Source organism: Sarcophilus harrisii, chromosome 6, assembly GCF_902635505.1.
Source record: "Sarcophilus harrisii chromosome 6, mSarHar1.11, whole genome shotgun sequence".
In the NCBI taxonomy this organism is placed as follows: Eukaryota; Metazoa; Chordata; class Mammalia; order Dasyuromorphia; family Dasyuridae; genus Sarcophilus; species Sarcophilus harrisii.
The window spans coordinates 150178660-150195901 of record NC_045431.1 but is presented as its reverse complement, the minus strand read 5'-3'; the positions used below and the strand labels follow the sequence as shown (position 1 = coordinate 150195901).

Here is a 17242-nt window from a genome sequence, read left to right as displayed (position 1 = left end):
TCCCCTTTGTTGCTATCATTTTTCCTTCGATAAAACTTTTCTACATTATAGCTCATCTTCTCAAACAGCTAATCTGATATAATGGGGGTAAACAGGTGAGCCCCTAATCTATGAGACCCTGGACTACTTCAAGTGGACTATTTACCTCAAGGAGAGGTAAATGACTCAAAAGACAACTGGCCACAGAGCTAACAAAAATTAGCCATTCAATAGGCTTTAAAAGGGAAAGTGGCAGCTCCTCTCACTCTTTCCTTTTTGTCTACCATACCATACCACAAACTTTGTATGATATAGAATCATCAATGACTGGCTCTTGACTCTCTTTGCATGTCTCCAGTCTATGCAGTGTCTGTCTATGTATCTGTGTATCAGTGTCTCTGTCAATTCATCTTTTCGATTTCTCTCTCTCTTTGCTGTCTTTTCTGATTAGTATTTCTTTGGCTGGACACAGGTAACCAAGCATGGTTTAAGAGAAACATTTTCAGTCTTGAAGGAAACCTTATAAGTTTGAGAAGTCAACACTGCTCATATCCTTCTTCTGGTCCTTTCCTTTTAGTGCTATCACAAAAACCAAAGGATGACTATGTGAGTCCAAACTGCCATGTCCTTCAGCCAGAATCTACAAGGATCTTCATGGACCTTAAATGATCCAGAACCTCACAGAATAGGGGACTTTTTTTCACTATTAATGTAATAGCCTTTTGGCTATACTATCTTCTCTGCCTCCCTGAATTTCCCACACAATGAAATGACAATGTTAAGAATGGAAAAAGATAAAAAGATCTATTCCATGTACACAAATAATGCTCACATTTATATAGTACTATAAGGTTTACAAAGCATTTTCCTCATAGGAGCCCTATAAGATGAATAATGCAAGTAGGAGTGATAACTTTACTTTCCCCATGCAGGGTAAGCTAATTTCTCCTAAAAACATGTTAAGACCTTCAGGGAAACTTGACTGGTACAAGGCTCTAAAGAAAGGCTCAGGTTGTTGATGTACTTCTTCCTTGCCCGAGTATAGATAAATCATGAGGAGTTGGAGGGTCTCTCTAACAGGAGCTTCATTCAGCTGACTCAACTTACTTTGCTCTTTATGTCTATCTTTATCAATATTTTTCTCCTATTGCTAAGTAAACTTTTTGTTTAATCGTTGAATGACCTCTACTGCTTTCAGGATCAAAACCAAAATTCTTTGCTATTTAAAGCTTTTATAAGTGATCTCTCTTTCCAGTCTCAGACAGCTAGATGGTATAAGTGGATAGAGTGCTGGTCCTGAAGTCAGTCTCATTATACCTTACACCTCCAAGTCCCCAAATACTCTTCAATCCAGAGATAAGATTCTTTTTGTTATTGTTCTAACAAGACATTCCATCTCAAGACTCTGATCATTTTCATGAACTGTACCCCTTCCCTTGAATTCTCTCCCTCCTTAACTCTTATCTTCTGGATTCCCTTTCTTCTTTTAAATCCAAGCTAAAACTCCATCTTCTACAGGAAGCCTTTCCCAATCTTTTTTAATTCTAATGTATTCCCTCTACTGATTATTTCCAATTTAGCTGGACATCTAGCTAGTCATCTTGACCCATGTATTGCTTCTGGATTCTGATGACTCTGGAGGAGAAAGTAAAGCTGATGACTTTGCACAGGCCTGCCTCATTTAAATCCTATTTAATTGGACAAGTTAAAACACCAACCTCATGATGCCATTGGTCCTTTTTGAGAAGGACAAACATCAATCTGAATAATATAGAAAGTCTCATGTTATTCCAATATTGAACTTAAACCAGCAGGCAAGTGTTCATCAGGCATAGACCAAAATACAAGTCTTATTATCTCCACATTCTAGATGAAAAAAACCAGGTCTTAGGACAATTTAAAAAATTATCCTACAAACATATAGCAATTAATAGGAGAGCTGATATTAAAATCCAATTCTTCTGATCCTAAACACATGCTTTTAAGTCCCGCATACTACCTCCTTAAGTCAAATAAATGGCCAAATAAACTAAATCTAAAGTTGTTCTTAAACAAGAACAACTGACTCATTTTCCTTCCTGTGGCACCCTTTCTCCTCACTTTCTCACCATCTTATGAGAAGTTGAAAAACATGTGTAAACATGACAAAGTAAAACCTGTCCTATCTAGCACAGATTTACCATTGTTACAAATTATAGAAAACATCGAGTCCAATATTTTCTCTACATAAGTAACAACCAAGGTTCAGAAATAAGAAGCAATTTGCTTTAAGTCACACAGGTAATAATGCCAAAGCTAGGATCTGAATCACCAGTTCCCTTTATAGCCTTCTTGTTTGATTGCAGACCATAAGAGTAAATATAGTCCCAGTTTCAAAGACATATGCAGGATGGGTAGGAAAAAGGCATCCTCACATAAAGCAGATGTATACTTTTTAGGGTGAGACAAAATGCCAGAGACAAACTAAGCTTGATTTTTGAAATAGTTTTCTAGATTTCAAACTAAAATCTTTTTTATTTGAACTGCAAAACAAGCTAGATTTCCTCCCATGATTTAATCAGAATCTAACCTATATTTTGATTCTTTGAATCTTTGATCTCATTGATGTAGGTATAGTACTCCTGGTAATAGAACCCATCTATGTCCTCTCCTCCTCCACTTGTTCCAGGCTAGGCCCTAATCATTGTCCATCTCTAGTATGTTTCTTTTTTAAATGTTTTTTTCTCTCTGAATTTTGCAAACACTAAATAAAATAGTGCAGATAATGAAGAATGTACATGAAACTCGATCTTTATTAGGTATAGCTTACTTTTCAAGTTTGTAGAGGTTTCATTGATTATCCCATTTGATTTAAAGTAATTAACATTGTTAAGATGAGCGTTTCTTCTGTGTCAAATTTATAAGAATACATGTCATTCCCCAGTTGATAAACAGTCAAAGGATATGAAAAGACAATTTTCAGATGATGAAATTAAAATGACAAAATTAAAACCATTTATAGTTATATGAAAAAATGCTCTAAATCACTATTGATTAGAGAAATCCAAATTAAAATGACTCTGGGGGACCACCTCATATCTCTGAGATTGGCTAAGATGACCGAAAAAGATAATGATAAATGTTGGAGAGGATGTGGGGAAAACTGGAACACTAATGCATTGTTGGTAGAGTTGTGAACTGATCCAACCATTGTGGAGAACAATCTGAAACTATGCCCAAAGGGCTATTACACTGTGCATACCCTTTGACCCAGCAGCGCCATTGCTGGGTCCATATCCCAAGGAAATCATAAAGGAGGAGAAAGGACCCACATGTGTAAAATTGTTTGTAGCAGCTCTTTTTGTGGTAGCAAAGAATTGGAAAAAGAGTGGATACCTATCAATTAGGGAATGGTTGAACAAGCTGTGGTACATGAAGGTAATGAAATATTATTGTTCTATAAAAAATGATGAATAAGCTGATTATAGAAAGGCCTGCAAAGATTTACATGAACTGATGCTGAGCGAAACAAACAGAATCAGGAATATATTGTAAACAATAATACCAAGAATATGTGATTATAAATTATGAAAGACTTGGATCTTCTCAGTGGTTCAGTGATCCAAAGGAATCCCAATAGACTTTGGACAGAAAATGCCATCTGCATCCAGAGAAAGAACTAAGGAGACTGAATGTAAATCAACATGTACTATGTTATTTTTTGTTTTTTTTTTCTCTCCCATGGTTTTTTTCCATTTGCTCTGATATTTCTCTCCCTACATAATTCATAAAACAATGTGTATTAAAAATAAATGAAATTTTAAAATGAGTCTCTTAATTGAATCAATTTGAAATGTGTGAATAGAGCCTGTTTACTTTCTTAAATCAATAAAATCCTTTCAATGAAAGATTTGTTCAAGCTCTAAGGGACTTATATATAGGAAGAGATGACTTTGAACCAGGTGGAGATTCTGAGGATCTGGATATAAGAAAATAACAACATTAACAACAACAAAAAAATAAAACCAATGGGCTCACACAGAGCTGATCCAGAAAGAACCAGCAGCCCAGAAGAACCTGTGAAAAGAGAAAAAAAAAAAAAAAAAAAAAAAAAGCTAAACTAATCTGTGGCAGAGAAGGGAGATACCAAGGATAGGCTACACTGGCATCTCAGTGCTGATGAGGGGCTCAAAGTGAGTGTGTCTTATTCTGTACCTTGAAGCCATCCCTTACCTGTCAGAAACTGGGGAAGCATGCTTCATCATTAGTCCTCTGAATTCACTGTCCACAGTATTTTTGCAAGTTATTTGTAGTGATGGATGAGGTCTATGAGTTGTCCCATCCAATTGTCTATCAGAGTCTGGTCAATAGATATTCTTTCTCCCCCACCCCTTTTTATGTTGATAAGCCAAATTATTTTGGATTATAAATGAATCTACCTTAGGAGAAATTTAATTGTTCCAGGATTTGATGTAATTAGGATCATGTCACCTGCAAATAAAAACATCTCACAGAACCTCATAATCAGAGGAACTCTCTTTCCCATTGGTTTAGCACTAAATGACCTCACTGACGATGATAAACACTTTTGGAAAGCAAATGTCTACCCATTTTTGCCTTGCTGGGTATTAATCACAAGAAAGTCATCAAGCAAAGATGCTTCTGTTCATTGAAGGAATATTGATTTTTAACAAGTGACTTCTCTTTCTCTCTGATCCCCACTCCATACCCAAAAAAAGGCCTGTGGATTTTACTTTCATTGCATCTCTGAGAAAGGAAGAAATAAAGAAACAAGGAGAAAGAGAGAGAGAAATGAGGAAGGAAGGAGAAAAGGAAGGAAGGAAGGAAGGAAGGAAGGAAGGAAGGAAGGAAGGAAGGAAGGAAGGAAGGAAGGAAGGAAGGAAGGAAGAGGGAGAGAGAGAGAGAGAAAGAGAGAGAGAGAGAGAAAGAAAGAGAGAGAGAGAGAAAGAGGGAGAGGGACAGGGAGAGGGAAAAGTATGAAAAATGGATGGGCATTTATTTGGTTTCCACAGTTATGAAAATTAAATTGGAGAAATGAAATTTTAAAAACTGAAACTCACAAGGACATCAAGTAATAATCAAGAGTGGAGATTATCTTTCCCCAAAAGAATATAAACTCCTTGGGAGCAGGGACTGACTTGTATTCTGGGGTGGTGGCCTGAGATTTGAAAAGAGTCTTTTCTTCTTTGTCTTTTAGCCCTCCTCTGTTACTTTCCCCCTTCTAGAATGAAAGCTCCTTTGGATCCAGGACTGGCTATATAATGAGGGGTGACGATTCACGTCTAGTAACTTTTGTAACTTCCTATTAATGGGGAATCAGGCAAGGAACTTGTGCTTCAAGATAGGAAATAAAATGCTGTCTTTGGAGTTTCAAAGGTGTGTCTATTCACCGAGGCACCCATTCTTGCAAGAATGTAAAATAAATCTTTCCTGCATTCATCAGTGAATTAGTAAGTTCTTGGTAAGATAGTAGGAAGGAAGGAAAAGAAGAACAGAAAGAAGGAAAGGAAGTGAAAGAGGGCTAATAATAATAGCTGGCATTTAGGTAGGGCTTTAAGGTTTGCAAAGTGCTTTAAATTATTTCATTTGACCCTCACAACAACCTGGAGTTCAAATTCAATTTCAGATACTTACTAGCTGTTTGACCCTTGGCCAGTTACTCTCTATCTCAGTTTCTTCCTCTGCAAAATGGGGATAATATTAGAATCTACCTCCCAAGGTTGTAGTCAGCCCTAGGTCAGCAGCCCAACAGACATTTCCAAGAAGTCTCTGGAGTAAAAGTGCAGGGAAAGTTGAAACAGAAAGCAGAATTGCCTAGCCAATGAAGAACTTCTGGGAATAACTTTCCTGTCTGCAGCGTGGGCTAGGAACTATAGCGGGAAAACCAAGATATCCCCACAAGTTATGCCGAGTCTTCAATAAAACAATAAAACAAAAAAATTTCTACTCCAAAATCTTGTGGATAAGCAATTCTGTTGTCAATTAAGTAGATCAGAAACCTAGTGGAGGACACAGTTTTATTTTAAACTGAAATTCAGAACTATCTTAGATGTAGTTTTGAAAAGCAACACTTTGAATTTCCTGGGGTTCTGCTTTTCCCCAAAAACTAATGTTTCACTTTTATCAACACACAGAAGACTAGAGTCTATGCTTAGATAATAACATAAGGCAACTAGGTAGCTCATTGGATAGAGTTTGTGGTCTGGAGGCCTGAGTTCAAATACAGCCTTAGATACTTAGTAGCTGTGTGACTCTATGCAAATCACTTTTCTCTGTTTGCCTCAATTTCCTCATCTGTAAAATGAGTGGGACAAAGAAATGTAAACTACTTCAATCTCTTTGTCAAGAAAACCCCAAATGGGGTCACTGAAGAATCAAGCAAGACTGAAAAACAGAAAGCTAATCCTGAGTGTTAGGTATCAGATCAAGAAACCAGTGAACAAAGTGATGTGACTATTAGACTTTGTCTCTATACACGGGTTCCTCCATCTCATATTAGCATAAGCAGCCAGAGTCTCTGTGTAAGGACTCTAGCCAGGGATGTGTTGGAGTTCCCTTGCAGAAAAGACCAAGTTGTTAAATTTTCAGTTTGAGGATTTACACTTTGGAAGTTTCCACAAATTAGGGATTAATTTATTGTTTTGTTAATTGTCTAGACTTAACAAAGTTTAATACTGCAGATTAAATTTAAAGGTATGTTTGCATACATTCCTTTCTCCAACAGCCCTGTTGTTAAATATTTAACTACCTCACTCCTGACCTAAAAGGCTGAAAGATGTCATTTGAATAGAAGCGAGTAAAGTAGAATCAAAGGAGATCTGTCTGTCTCAGCAAATTCAGAATACAAACATAGTCTCTGTGATAGTCTTCAAAATCTGCATTGAGTATTTTGGGGGCACTTGAACCAACTGAAATTGCAATTTGGTCAGGCTTAGGTTTGGAGATCATTTTGATATTGTAATTACTATATGATGGGGGATTTTTGAAGAACCTATAACCCAGAAAATTTCTACAAAATTGGAGACAAACCACCAAAAATGAGACAGATCCTTCTTTTCTAGAAGAAAAAGGAGAACAACTATAAGAAAGAGGGTTTCTTCCTCTCTTCTTTCCTCTTTCCTTACATTTTGACTTGCAACAAAGAGATTAGGGAAGTGACCAGTGGATGGGGAAAGCCAAGACAAGGAAGAGTACTTAACTAAAGCTGATGTTCACAAAGTGAAACAACCAGAAATCAGAGCTAGGGGATGAGAGCCTGATCCTGGAGAAGAGACAAGGATAGAAATATGAAGAAAGAGCTTGCAAAACTGACAACTGATGTAAATCCCAGTGGGCTGGTGAGCTGATGGAATAGAACATTCTCTAATAGTCTTCCTCTGTTTCTAGCCTCCTTTGATTCTAAGATTGTGGGGAAATCTCTTGTTCCAGTATTCTTTTCCAAGAGCTGTGAACACATGTAGCTAACATTTTCCTCTGGACATACCTAGAGATCTGGGAGGACAAATGGGAAGTGGTTCCAGAGATAGTTGTAGTAGGTATCCTCAATGGAAACGTTTGACCTTTTTTCTTTTAATTTTATACCATAAGTCAGAAGGATGGCAATTTGTTAATTTTCCAAATTTGTAAATGTAGGCAGTCAGGACTTAAAAGTAAAAGTATGTGTAAATGGAGTGAGAGAACATTGCCATATATAGACTTCAAAAGTTATTTTTTAATATTTTAAGTAATATTCCATTTCATCTCTTAGATTGCATTTTAGACCCAGCCAATTAAGAGTTGATCCAAATGGTTTAGATTCACTATTGAAGTCTCAGACTTGAAGGTAGGGGAAGCAGTTCAGGTGTCCATCGACTAATTCTAGTAAATAGGCCATATCAAAGCTTCTTAAACTGTAGGTCATAATACCCTATGGGGTTGCTGAACTGAAGTACTCAACAGCACCTGCTTCACCTGCCTTCATAACCGTTGGAACAAACTGTTCTCATCTGCTCATTCTACCAGAGGAAGTCTTTACACACTCACCCCCAACTTACCATAGGGTTTTAGTTCCCCTGATTACCCTCAAGCTGGTTTGGCCCAAGTGCTAAAACAGTTTAATGAGGTGGGGCCTCTGTGTGTGCTACAGCTTCTTGGAGTATGAGCTAAGTGGATGAGGTGGACACCAAAAGTAGAAAGCTCCCCTCACCCAAAGGTACTAGCCTTCCCTGAACACATCTTACCTGGGCACCTGAGTGGACTATCACCTGGTGGGAAGGTCAGGTATGGAACTTGCCAGAATATTATCACATTAATATGCCATCTTTCTGTAGGCTTAAGGAAGGCTTGAGCTAAATGAGGTGATCTGGGCTGTTTGCATTCCATCAATCCCTAAGTGTCCCTCAATTTTCCAAATCAATACCTCAATATATTTCTTTAAGTATTAAATCAAAGAATTCTCTTTTGGGGGTGGAGGTGGTAGGAATTTTAATTAAGTTTGCAGCTCAACACAGGATAGTTTACCTCTCAGACCTGTGGAAGGGGAAGGACTTTATGACCAAAGAAGAACTAGAAATCATTACTGATCACAAAATAGAAAATTTAGACTATACCAAACTGAAAAGTTTTTGTACAAACAAAACTAATGCAGACAAGATTAGAAGGGAAGCAATAAACTGGGAAAATATTTTTACAGTCAAAGGTTCTGATAAAGGCCTCATTTCCAAAATATATAGAGAATTAACTCTAATTTATAAAAAATCAAGCCATTCTCCAATTGAAAAATGGTCAAAGGATATGAACAGACAATTCTCAGATGAAGAAATTGAAACTATTTCTAGTCATATGAAAAGATGCTCCAAGTCATTATTAATCAGAGAAATGCAAATTAAGACAACTCTAAGATACCACTACACAATTGTCAGATTGGCTAAGATGACAGGAAAAAATAATGATGATTGTTGGAGGGGATGCAGGAAAACTGGGACATTGATGCATTGTTGGTGGAGTTGTGAACAAATCTAACCATTCTGGAGAGTAGTTTGGAACTATGCTCAAAAAGTTATCAAACTGTGCATACCCTTTGATCCAGCAGTGTTACTACTGGGCTTATATCCCAAAGAGATCATAAAGAAGGGAAAGGCAAACTGTGATGCACGAATGTTTGTGGCAGCCCTCTTTGTAGTGGCTAGAAACTGGAAACTGAGTGGATGCCCATCAGTTGGAGAATGGCTGAATAAATTGTGGTATATGAATATTATGGAATATTATTGATCTGTAAGAAATGACCAACAGGATGAAGTGAAATGAGCAGGACCAGGAGATCATTATATACTTCAACAACAATACTAGATGATGACCAGTTCTGATGGACCTGGCCATCCTCAGCAATGAGATCAACCAAATCATTTCCAATGGAGCAGTAATGAACTGAACCAGCTACGCCCAGAGAAAGAACTCTGGGAGATGACTAAAAACCATTACGTTGAATTCCCAATTCCTATATTTATGCCCACCTGCATTTTTGATTTCCTTCACAAGCTAATTGGACAATATTTCAGAGTCTGATTCTTTTTGTACAGCAAAATAACGGTTTGGTCATGTATACTTATTGTGTATCTAATTTATATTTTAATATATGTAAAATCTACTGATCATCCTGCCATCTGGGGGAAGGGGTGGGTAAGAGGTGAAAAACTGGAACAAGAGGTTTGGCAATTGTTAATGCTGTAAAGTTACCCACACATATAACCTGTAAATAAAAGGCTATTAAATTAAAAAAAAAAAAAAAAGTTTGCAGTTCAAATAAAAATTCCTTTTCAGCAAGCTAAAAAATTAGGGGGTTTTATCCAAAAGGTGAGTCTATACCATAATTTTTCCTTTATTTTTGGCATGTGTCTTATATTAAGGACTTCCAAGTCTCAACAAATTAGGTAACTTACTCTTAGGATGATTTTAGATTGTTTCGGCCACTTGAAATTCACAAAGACGCCAAAAGCCACCGGTACAATTAAGCATAAAAGAACAATTCCTGAAGAAATGGAAAATATATCAGACCCAACCATTTCTGAAAACTTGACCTCTTTCTTCAATTTCTATTTAACAAAATTTTAAAAACAATCTTTAAAAGGCAACTGTTTTTTAATGTAACCAAGAAAATGAACATATTTAATATGTAATTTTTAGGGGACTGTGAAACCCATAATCCATTATCCTTGCTGCAAAGCTGATATTAGAACTCTGTTCTTCTGTCTTCAAATGCAGGGCCCTCTCTATCATATCACACATATGGTTTAGATCACTGATTAGGACAGCATTATATCTGATAAGAACATTTTAAAATCATGTATTAACATTAATTTTTCAACTTTCAAGTTCTCCAAATCCAAAGATTTCTAAGCCACAATCACCCACATCATTACACATTTATGGAATGACTACAAGACAAATAGTATTGGACTAGCTTATAGGATTTGGATCAAACCAGTCCCAGACATTAAGTGGTTTATAGTTTTATTTAATTTCTAAAAATACAAAATTCAATAAGCCTATAGGACAAGATTTCAATGACTTGTTCCAAAGCTATGATCAAACAATAATGAGCAGAAAATCCTATCATATCCCTTGCTTCCACAAAGAGGTCAGCAGGGAGAAAAGAGGCCTAAGTGAATAACTACAGAGAAAGATAAAGAAAGTCTAGATGAGAGTAGAAAGTGAGGGTGAGGAATGGATGATATCAAGAGATATTTGCAGAATATAGGTGAATTGTAAAAATTCTGTCCTTGGAGAAAATGGAAAGAGTTATTCACTTCCACAGACATTTATTTAGCATCTTCTATATTAAATTTCAAAAGTAAAAGGACTTCAGAGAATTTACAAGGAAAAGTAACAAGTAGACAGATAAGCAAATGTAAATTGAGGCAGGGGAGCATTCACTAGAAAGATCAAGAATATAGTACTTGAGTTTAAATCTTAAAGGAAAGAATTCTGAGAATCAGAAAGCATGAGGGATGGATGGTCTAAGTGAATGCATTGTTTATTGTTGTTTGTCCTTCATTCTTGAAGAAGATGGATGATATCATAGGTGAGACATGAAATGACAACCTCACCCAACTTGATTGAAAGGAAAATCATATATAATTTGTCTGGAAAGGCATGTCAAAGTCTTATTATGGAGGACCTTCAATGCCAGATTGAGAAATTCTGAGTAGGGGAAATAACATAGTTATAATATATAAGATTATTTTGGCATTTGTGTGAAAGGTAGCTGGAAGTGAGAGTGTCTAGAGACAAGGAAGGACCAATCTAAATAAGATACAATGATGGTTTGAACTATAATAGTAACCATTATAGTTCAATATAAAGAATAAATGCAAATAGGAAGCAGAATCACTAAGATTTGATCATTAAGGTATGGGAGATGAGATAGCCCAAAGCTTTAGGGATGATCCTGTGATTACTAGCATGATTAACTGATAGGATGGCCAGGCTCAAAGAAGATACAGGAGAGACTGATGGAAGAGTTTGGGGGCAACAATTATGGATCTTTTGCATTCTATCCACATGAAGTACGCTTATAGTCTAATGAGAATGATGGAAGATGAAGCTACAGAATCTGAGATCTGACTTGGATATATCATGATTATTTTTTGTAAAACTCAGATAATAGATGATGCATTAAATCAAACATTGATTGTTCAATAACTTTCCAGTCCAGTCCAGTAAAATTTTAAAAAGGCAAGACTAACCCTAATCTTTAATTAGTCCTTTGAATTTCTCTATTCTTAATTCCATGAAGCTAAAGCTGATATTTACTTCCTAAGCTCAGTACAGTACCTATGGTCTGATATGGCACGATGAGATTCTGTTCAAGATCCCAGGATCGAGTGTAGAGATAAAGGCAGAGAGGCATCATTCCAGTGGCAATTATTGAGGAACAAGTTGTCATACAAATGCTGCAAGTAAAATAAAAATAGTGCTCAGGAGGGTAAGTTGGAAATTAACATTCAGACTTAAATTAACTTATTAACTACTCTCTTGTGGACTATGTAGGATAAACTACCTAACATTCTTCTGTTACAAAAGTTGGACAGAAGATCATATTTGTGGTCCAGAAAAAGGTTTCTAGAAGTTGTATTCTGACATTAGAAATCAATCAACCAGTTTTTTGTGGATGACTCATGATAGGACTAGAAGATACAAAAACATAAGACATGTTCTTTGCCCTCAAGTTTATAATTTAGTTAGAGGGGGCACAATTCACACTTGAAACAAACAATAAACAATATGATTCTGACTGTCTTTAAAATGTTCAAAGAAGGAAAAGTTTAGAGGAGTGAAGTGAGATTTCACAGAAGATAAATCCTGAGCTAGACTTTGAGTTTTGGATAGACGAAAGCAAGAAGAAGAGGTGTTCTGTGTAGAGAAATAACATAAGTAAAGAGAAGTGGGTGAGAAAAAACATCAAATATTCAGAGCATAGTGATAAAAGCAACTTGATTGAAGTAAAAATTATCATTTGGAGAGGAGGGGAGAATGATTAATAGTTAGGACCTTGGAAAATGATTGACAATGAAGTACAATACATTGTACGGGCAGCTAGGTGGTGCAGTGGATAGAGCACCAGCCCTGGAGTCAGGAGGACCTGAGTTCAAATCTAATCTCAGACACTTAATACTTCCTCGTTGTGTGACATTGGGCAAGTCACTTAACCCCAATTGCCGCAGCAAACATAAATAAATAAAGTAAAAAATAAGAAGAAAGGAAGGAAGAAATACATTGTATAACAGCAACAACAAAATTATATGATGATCAATTCTGGTGGACTTGGTTTTTTTCAACAATGAGGTGATTCAGGTCAATTCTAATAGACTTGTGATGGAGAGAAACCAAATATCCAAAGAGAGGACTGTGGGGACTGAATGTGGATCACAGCATAGTATTTTTGCCTTTTTTGTTATTTGCTTGCTTTTTGTTTTTTCTCATTTTTTCCCTTTTTGATATGATTTTTTGGGTGCAGAATTATAAATGTGGAAATATATATAGAAGAATTGTACATGTTTAACCTTTACTGAATTACTTGCAGTCTAGGGGAGGGGATGGAGGAAGGGAGGGAGAAACATTTGGAACACAAGATTTTGCAAGAGTGAATGTTGAAAACTATGTATATATTTTGAAAATAAAAAGCTATTATTGAAAAAAAGAAATTGTATATTCTTAAGCACTTCTATATCTCACATACTGTTTTCACATGTCTTACCCTACCACTTTTGTCTTCTCAGAAGCAACCTTTGGCCTAAGGAGTAGGGACAGGTGTTCCAAGGTTTCTGTCTTATTTTTACTACAAAATAACAATTGCTCATAGGTACTAAAATGGCTAGTTATGATTCTGAAAACAAGTCAGAGGAGACTAATCTTATTTCCTTTTTTTGATTAAAGACTGGAAATCAATCAGATCTGTAATCAATCCAGACAAATTCAATAAACGTGATTTGCCCAGATTCCAGCAAACCACTTGAGAAATATTTTCACCTTGTACAAAAAGGAGAGAGATGGGGAGGACAATAGTACATTTTAGTTGAATCTAGAATTGCCTGCCTAGCTAGACCCAAAGCATTTTAATCAACAAATGAATGTGGTGTAATACGTGGATGCTTTTTTTGATACTGTTCTTTTCAATGCTGTTGTTAACAGTGATTTGGATGAATAAAAGCATAAATCAGAGTTATTTTCATGAAATCTCAAATTTGGCATGAAAGAGGGAAAAACTAACAGTACATGACTAAATTGAGAACAACAAAGAAAGTTCCTGGCAAACTAAAACAGACAAAATCTAAGGGAATAAAATTATCCTTTATTTATATAAACTCCTTTATTTATGTTTTAAAAAATCAACTGGACAAGTACAGAATATAGGAGAAATTAAGGTTAGGATTCCAAGTCCAGTCTAATACAACATCCTTATCCCTGCCTCCATGCAAATGAGGCTGGTTGTTCTTAGAATGTGTTAAGATCATCCTCATGACCTAGAAAGCAGCCACAAGGAGGTCCAAGGTGTCTCTGATTCTTGACTTGTGGATCATAGTGGGCAATTTAGGCAAGGGATTTCCCTCAGCTGAATCAACTTGAATTGTCCTCATTGTCTGTCTATCCCTGATGAGCTCCCTTCTGCTTTAGCGATTTACTTCTTTTGCTATTGAATGACCAATGAGTATCTCATTTTGTTCCAGTATAAAATATAAATTCCCATACTACTGACCTGAGTAAGACTCAGTCAAGAACACCCATTATTATTATTTTTTTTACATATTTAGTCTTTTGTGGACTATTACACTTATAGAAAAGGTAACTTTTTTTTAACTGAATTAAAAGTATTGGGATTAGCATATCTTATGATATGAACTGATGCATCTTTGGGACAACTTTAGTAGCAAATAGGACAAAGAATAATCTATTCTATTCTCACATGGTTTTGATTTCAGCTAGATTTCTATTTTTAAAAACTTTTTCCAGAGTAGTAATCATTATTATGATGATTACACTTCTTCAAAAATTCAAATTACTTTCAAGACAATTTCTAATAGACTTGGGATGGAAAATGCCATCCACATACAGAGAGAGAACTATTGAGACTGAAAGTGGATCGAGTATAGCATTTTCACCTTTTGTTTGTTTATTTTGTTTGCTTTTTCCTTCTTATGGTTATTTCCCCTTTTAATCTGACTTTTGTTATACAACATGACAAATATAGAATATGTTATCTTTCCCTTTGGTCTGACTTTTCTTGCACAACATGACAGATGTGGAATATGTTTAAAATTATTGCACATATTTAATCCATATCAGATTGCTTCTTGTTTTGGGGAAGGATGAGGTAAAAAAAAAAAAAAAAAAAAAAAAAAAAAAAAAAAAAAAAAAAAAAAAAAAAAAAAAAAAAAAAAAAGAGAGAGAGAAAAAAAATTTGGAACACAAAGTCTTTAAAAAAACTAATGTTGAAAACTATCTTTACATGTATTGGAAAAATAACATATTATTGAGAAAAAAATCAAATCACTCAGAGAATTATAGTATAATAACTATAAAAACCATGACTAGATAGAGGGGAAGAATACAGAAGGGTTTATGGGGAACTTACTTTCTCAATGCATCTTTGAGACTTTGTATTCTTTTTTTTTATTTATTTTTTATTTTTTTAGAGCCTATGTATTCTTGAGCCTATAGCAAAACTATATGCCTCAGCTTTTCATCCTACCCATTCTTTTAAAGCTTTTAAAATTTCTAACTTCCAACAGGTCAGGGTGTGTGGTACAGCATTTAATAAAAAAAAAGCTGGAGAGATATCTAGAAGCAAAGCGAAGTTTATTATACGTTCTCGAGAATCGGGCGTCCCACCCATTGAGCAGACAATCGAAGGGAGGAAGCACCATAGGGGGCATGATCAACACTTTTTATCCCTAACGCAAATACCCCCTCCCACCACTGACCCTCATCCTTATTGGCTGAGGATCTTTCTTACATTCTAAACTCGGGAACTACCCAAGAAATTGAACTTGACCAATAAGTACATAGTTGCCCATATTTGACCTAACAGAAAGCCACTGATGTCTTAGGAGGATAACAAGGGGATTTAAGTATGCTCTTAGGGGATAGCAGGGAGGGAACTTAAGTATGCCCTTGACTTGATGCTTAAAGTCCTTCAGGCCTACTCAAACTTTGAAATAGATGGAAGCCTTACTCGATTTTCACAACTGTCTTGAAAGATCTCACCTCATCTCGTTCAAGGGGACCTACATTATCATGGCTTTTCAAAAAGTTCCCTCCCTCACATCCAGCCATTCTGGAGAGTGATTTGGAATTATGCTCAAAAAGTTATCAAACTGTGTATATCCTTTGATCCAGCAGTGTTACTACTGAGTTTATATCTCAAAGAGATCTTAAAGAAGGGAAACAGACCTGTATATGCAAGAATGTTTGTGGCAGCCCTCTTTGTAGTGGCCAGAAACTGGAAACTGAGTGGTTGCCCATCAATTGGAGAATGGCTGAATAAATTGTGGTATATGAATGTTATGGAATATTATTGCTCTGTAAGAAATGACCAGCAGGATGATTTCAGAAAGGCCTGGAGAGACTTACATGAACTGATGCTGAGTGAAATGAGCAGGACCAGGAGATCACTATATACTTCAACAATGGCTCTCTTCAACAATGAGATGAACCAAATCAGTTCCATTTGTTCAATAATGAATAGAACCAGCTACATCCAGCAAAAGAACTCTGGGAAATGAGTATGAACCACTACATAGAATTCCCAATCCCTCTATTTTTGTCTGCCTTCATTTTTTATTTCCTTCACAGGTTAATTGTACATTATTTCAAAGTCCGATTCTTCTTGTGCAGCAAAATAATTGTGTGGATATGTATACATATATTGTATTTAACATATACTTTAACATATTTAACATATATTGGTCTACCTGCCATCTGGGGAAGGGGGTGGAGGATGGGAGGGAAATTGGAACAAAAGGCTTTGCAATTGTCAATGCTGAAAAATTACTCACGCATATATCTTGTAAATAAAAAGCTATAATAATAATAATTAAAAAGTTCCCTCCCTCTCTGGTTCAAAGAACAGAATAAATTACTGAAGAGAAAGAATCATGATTTGGGAGAAACATTGCATAGATTTTTAATTAGATCAATTGCACAAAAATAACTACAGGAGTGTAATTTGATATTTTTATAAAATCAATCATTCAAGCATTTCAAATTCATTTTAAATCATTAGATAAGATTGGATAACCGCAGAGTAGGGCCTGCTGTTGCAAATATTAATGAAGATAGAAACACTTTACAATGAACTTCTTTGAAGAGTATGAGAAGTCCGAGATTACTTAATATCTCTGACAAGAAATTCCAGTATTGCATAAATATCAGAGAATGCAGCCAACCAGGTAGCTACATTGTTTAATCATAGTGAAATTTTTGTTCAAAGTGACTCCAACATAACAAGACTCTACTTGTGCTAGTAAAAGGGTCATGATTGTCCCCATAATATAAGTGGAAATAATAGTACATGCGATTCAGCAACATTATGCTAAATTAGGAGTATGAAGTAAGATGAAAAAGTTATGACCATGTTGGTCCCAAAGAACAGATGATAAATAATATACTTTCCCACAGAAACTTTAAAGTCCCAGTAAAATACAAGGAATGACCACATAGTAAACATAATATGTTAAAGAATATTTAGCATACCTTCAATGATATGGTAAAGACTAAGCATACTGAA

General features: G+C 35.7%; 1 protein-coding gene across 2 annotated transcripts in view; it reads right to left on the bottom strand.

Moving 5' to 3' along the window:
• SLC10A6 (solute carrier family 10 member 6) overlaps positions 1-17242 on the bottom strand; it is a 31752-nt gene that overhangs the window by 6801 nt on the left and 7709 nt on the right. For both annotated transcript variants that reach the window (XM_031941601.1, XM_031941602.1), the window contains exons 2-3: positions 11791-11909; positions 9897-9985 (exon numbers count right to left, since the gene is read on the bottom strand). In XM_031941601.1, the coding sequence (XP_031797461.1) occupies positions 9897-9985; positions 11791-11909 (208 nt within the window). The remainder of the gene's footprint in view (positions 1-9896; positions 9986-11790; positions 11910-17242) is intronic.